At 66.6% G+C, this 5199-nt stretch overlaps 1 protein-coding gene across 1 annotated transcript; it reads right to left on the reverse strand.

Moving 5' to 3' along the window:
* Nucleotides 1–6: 6 nt before the first annotated feature.
* On the reverse strand, nt 7–5199 carry MIDN (midnolin; the record flags this gene model as incomplete). The annotated part of the gene is made up of 7 exons (XM_017872990.1): nt 7–635; nt 961–1120; nt 1545–1862; nt 1947–2075; nt 4095–4157; nt 4352–4439; nt 4889–5199. Coding segments are annotated over 7 exons (1410 nt in total), but the record flags the coding sequence as incomplete, so codon positions are not given.

Below are 5199 nucleotides of genomic sequence, written 5' to 3' on the forward strand. Positions count from 1 at the left end.
GGGGGGGGGGTTCCTTGCTTTTCCAAGTCACTGAAACGCTTAGGGGTGGGCTCTGGCCCCGCCTCGGCCTGCCAGCACTGACTTGGCCATTCACAGAGGCTCCAAATGCCATCTGGAGATGGTGGCCCGGGGGGGCCAGGAGGAAGTGGGCCTGGGGCACCCCGGGAACACACAAGGACACTTTGTGCCCTGACACACATGCTGCCTTCTCTCCAAGCTGGAGCAGAGCAGTGGCCACGGCAGCTGCCGTCCCCCCCGGCCCTGGGCAGGTCAGCTGCTCCTGTGCCCACCGGCTCACACAGAGGGGCCTTGAGAAGCCCAGGCGGGCGGGGAAGGCGGGACACCCGAGGGCGGCCACTCACCCGGAGGCTTGCACATGCGGATCTGGCTCTGGCCCTGCAGCAGGGAGGCTGTGGGGGCAGCCGCGAGCTTCTCGCAGGAGGTAGTTCTGGGGGCCAGGTCGGGGGCCGGCGAAGCCGGTGAGCACTGGGCGTGGCAGCGGAGCTGGGCCAGGGAGGGGGGCATGCCCTGGTAGTGCCGGGTGGCGCTCAGGAGGTCATTCAGGATCTGCAGGATGGTGCCGATGTCACGCCGTGGCCGCCCGCTGCTGTCTTGGCAGTTGGGGTGTAGCGTGCCTGCGGGCAGAGGTGGCCGTGAGCGCCCGGCACGCGCACAGTCCCATACGTCCAGGACGGGCATCCACGGGTGTGAGCTCATGAGCTCAGACAGCTCACGTGGGCAGGAGCGGGACATGTCCCCAGTATGCAGGCGCCTGGTGGCCCGCGGACTCCTGGGCAGGGCCAGGCTTGTGTGTGGGGAATCCTGGGGGACATGTGAAGGGAGCAAACTGACACAGCGTGTGTATCTCCAGCATGTGTGAAGCCGCCTGAGTGGATGTGGGCCCCAAGTGCACAGGGTCACGGGACACACGTGACGTCATGCGTGTGCTGTGACACCTACCAGAGAAGGTCCCTGAGAAGACCCCCGGGGCGTGATTCACAAAGCTCTCGATGACGGCGCCGGGTTTTCGGGAGCGGGGGGCAGGACTGGCCCCTGGGGTAGACGCGGTGCTGGCTCCAGGACTGGCACTGCTACTGGCCGTGGGGGAGCAGTCCATCTGCTGACAGGAGGAAGGGGCACGTGAGCACGGGGTCCAGGCTCAGGGGATCACCACCGACCCAGGGCCCAGAGATCACCCACCAGCCCAGGTCAGGAGATGATCCATCAAGGCATGGTCTAGAGATAAACTAGCCCAGGGTCAGGAGATCACAACCAACCGAGGCCACAGAGATGACCCATGAGTCAAAGGTCAGGAGATCATCCACTGGTCCAGGTCAGGTCAGGAGATGACCCACCAACTCAAGGTCTAGAGACAGCCCACCAATCTAGGCTGGGGGATCACCTATCAGCCCGAGATCACAGGATAGCCCTTAATACAAAGGACTCACCTGGGGCTAAGAGCACTTGTCCTCTCCAAGCCCTCCCCAGGACGGCCCACCCTTTGGATTCCAACCAAGGGTCACCCTTCCCTTCCCCAGGCTCACCTCTGGGCAGGTGGTGGAGGCTGCGTGGGACCGGAAAGAGCCAGCTGTGATGGGCGAGGGAGACGCAGGGGAGGGGCTAGTGGGCACCGGGGGAATTCGGGCAGCACTGGACATGGGCCGGCAGGGTGAGGACACGGGGGAGGCTATGCTTGGGTCCCCCCGTGCAGTGGCAGCGGCGGCGGCGGCGGCGGCCGCCAGCACATGGCGGTGTTGCAGTGGAGCGTGCTGGGCCGCGAGCTGCAGCTGTACGAACATCATGTGGTCGCCCACACGCAAGGCCAGTGTCAGTGGCGAGCGGCCCGACAGGAAGTCACTGACCTGCAAGGAGAGCGGTCCATCAGCTGGGAGTCCCAGCCTGTGGCGCCCCCAGCCCAGCCCAGCCCAGTCCCCCCGCGCTGTGACCTGGGGCCTCTCGCCGCCCCTCTCTGGGCTCTGGGGTCCCTGTCGGTGCCACGGACGCTTAAATAAAATGAATCTGTATTTCCGGAAGCCTCCTCCGCCAGCCCGGCCCGGCCCGGGCGCCGCTGGGGGCTGTGGGGACAGAGGCGGGTCAGACGGGGGCCTGCCCCTCCCTGGCCAACTCGGTCAGTTCTTGCAAGGGGAAACTGAGGCCAGAGGGGGTGGGGCCCAGCTGGCAGTCGCTGACCTCAAACAACCTTCACTTCGCGTTTCCCCCACCCTCATGAGCCCCTAGATCCTCTCTGCCTGTGGATACGGGAGGGGCTCCATCTCAGGCCCCCTCCCAGCTATGTCACCAGGGCCAGCAAGTGGGTGGAATTCCTGGACGAATTCTTCTGTCCTAACCTTTGCTTTCTCAAGATAAATATTTATCTGTCCTGGGCGGGGCGGAGGCCGAGGGGGCGGAGGCAAGGCTGCAGGAAGGGGCCCTGACTGCCCTGGGGCTGGAGTCCCAGAGGGCACAACCTGCCCCAAGCACAGAAACCCTCAATCTGCCCCCGTTCAGGGTGGGTGTGGGTTGGATCTGACCCTGTCCTCACCAAGCCCCCTGCTCTGTGTCCCGGCCAAAGCCCTGCTCTCCCCAGGGGCCGGGATGGGGGGGGCGGAGGTTTCTGAGAAGTGACATAGGCTGGGATGACTCAGAACCGACTGCCTCCCAGCTCTCCCTCCTGGCTCTCCGCTGGCAGTGGCTGGCGCAACCTTCTCTGCTTGGGGCCCGTGGGGAGGGGGCAGGGAGGAGGGCAGGGCAAAGCCCCCACCCTGAGGCCCAGCCTGCCCGGCCCCCTGCCCCAAGACAGCCTTTGCAGGAAGGGCCCGAGGTGGCTTCCCGAGAGCAGCTGGAGTCCCCACCACCACCCGCCCTGCAACTTCCTCCCTGGGGAGGGCAAATGGGCGGGCAGGACTCAGTGCCAGGCAGGGAAGCTACCCCTGGGGAGCCCAATGTCTCCGCCCAGCCCCCCCCACCCCAGTTCCTTCCTGACGCAGGCGCCCAGGGAGGAGGGTGTGAAGCCAACACGCCCTGGGCCCCCTGCCAACCGCAGCCCCCCAGCAGCGGGGAGCTCTGCTCACACTCGCCCCAGGAAATCACCTGCAGCCCCCACCCTGGCTCGGGACCCCGGCTCTGCCCTGCCACTGCTGCTGCTGCTGTGGCCACCCCCATGGCAGACCACCCAGCTCCCAGCCCCGCCCTGCCCCTCGATGCAGGACTCTACATGTCGCTGGGAAGGAAGAAGGGGGCACGGGCTTCGGGGCCAGGGAGGCCCGGAAAGCTGGCCACCCCCTCGCTGGGGCGGGTGGCAGCCTGCGTCCTCCACCCTGGCAGCAGGCGGATTGCTGAGGCCTGTGTCACCCTCCTGGGAGGTGGCCAGGGCCCTTGTCTGAGGAAGGCTCAGCCGCAGCCAAGAAAATGAGGAAAGAAGGAGGAAAAAAAAAAAAAGGCCGCAGCAAAACCAGGAACCGGGTGAGGGCCAGCCCCAGCCTCCCTCCTGGCCGCTTACTAAATATTTTCCTAACATCCTGTCTAGGCCTCGCTGGCCCCAGGGCTGGGCGCCCCCGCCCCCTCCCCTTTCAGGGTAGAGAACAAAGGCCAGAGAGAGGAGGAGGAGGAGGAGGGGGTGACGAGATCCCCACCCTCTCACGATGGGGTCACGAAAGGCGGAAGGAGTGTCACCCAGGCCGCCGCCCCCGGCCCCTAGCAGAAATGTAAAAAAGGAGAAACTCGCTCTGGGGAAGCCACAGAGACTGTGGGGGCGTTCCTCGGCGGGGCCAGAGGGGCTGGGGATGCAAGCCAGGGTGTGAGCAGGGATGAGGCCCGGTGGGCCAAGGTCACCCCGCAGGCAGTCTTGTGAAAGCCAGGTCTCCTTTCCCCAGGGCAGCCACCGTGGGAGAGAAAGCCCTCCGGGTCAGGTGGTGAGTCTTGGGGGAGAGGAGGTGGGGAGGCCAGGCCAGGCCAGGCTGGCACCCAGGCAGAGTGGCACATCCCCTCCCCTACCCCAGCCTCCTGGGAACACAGACAACTCCCAGCCACCATCGGTGGCCTAGGCACCCTGCCCCCGGGGCTGCCCTGTTAGGAAGGAGCTGGCGAGATCTTACCTGCGTCTCCGTGAGACTCTCGAGGGCTTGCATCACAGACTGCTCCGGCCTTGAGGCCTGAGACTACAAAGAGAGGCAGGAGAGGGGCCTGAGTGTGGGGTCGGAATCACAGGCTGGAGCATGGATGGGGTGGGGAGGGCCCTGCTGGCTGGCGGAGTGGGGGACCCCAGGTGGTGTGTGTGCGGACAGGTGCCGAGGGAGGGGCTACTGCCTGTGTGCGGGGGCCTCGGGGGGCACGCAGCCCCATGGCCATTTACCATGAGGCCCGCTTCCACGGTGGGTACCAAGGTCAGCTTGCTGCCATCACCCACGCCGAACTCCTGCAGCTTCCCCGAACTGAGCCGGCTGGGGGGAGGAAAGAAGAGCATGAGACTCCGCGAAGACGATACAGGGCCGCGGAAGCAGAGGCCGCGGGGGAGGGCTGTGCTTGTGTGGGGAGAGACAGATAAGTTCCCACCCCCAACCCTTCCCGGCTTCCAGATCCAGGGCCCTGAGCGCATGCAGAGGTCTCCGTCTGATACTGGGAGCCCCATCCTGGCGATTCGGACCCCTTCCCTCCAGTGGAATCCCCGCCCTGGACTCTGGCACTCTGGCACCCCCTCTGCACCCCAACCAGGCACTTTCCCCTCGTCTGGGCCCCAGTGTGCTCTATGCCACCTTCCCCCGCGCCCCCAGGGCAGCCCCTGCCTCCAATTCCCCAACTCTAGCCCTGGCTCGTCTTTGTGGGCGCCACGGGCTTCGGCCCGAGAAGAGGCCCTGGGGGCTGCGCCGGTCCGGGCTCTCCCTCCTCCTACCTCCCCGGCACAGACCGCCGCAGCGCAGACAAAGGAGACCCTCCCCTCTGCCCCTCCCCGCCGGGCCCCTCCGCTGGGATGGACACTGCGTGTCCCCGGAGGCCCGCGGGGGGAGGGCCTGCAGGCGATTTAAATACCAGGGGGGAGGGGAGGCTGCGGGGAGCGCTCGGAGGCGAGAACAAAGGGGGGAGAGAGACGCAAGTGGGGGGAGACAGCCAGACGCAGAGGAGGCCGCCGAGCAGATGCGGAAGCCGGCGCGGACGCAAGCGGGAGGGGGCGGCGGCGGCGCCGGCCCCCGCGCCCGCAGCCGG

This window comes from Rhinopithecus bieti, unplaced genomic scaffold, assembly GCF_001698545.2.
Source record: "Rhinopithecus bieti isolate Rb0 unplaced genomic scaffold, ASM169854v2 scaffold_7901, whole genome shotgun sequence".
Lineage (NCBI taxonomy): Eukaryota > Metazoa > Chordata > Mammalia > Primates > Cercopithecidae > Rhinopithecus > Rhinopithecus bieti.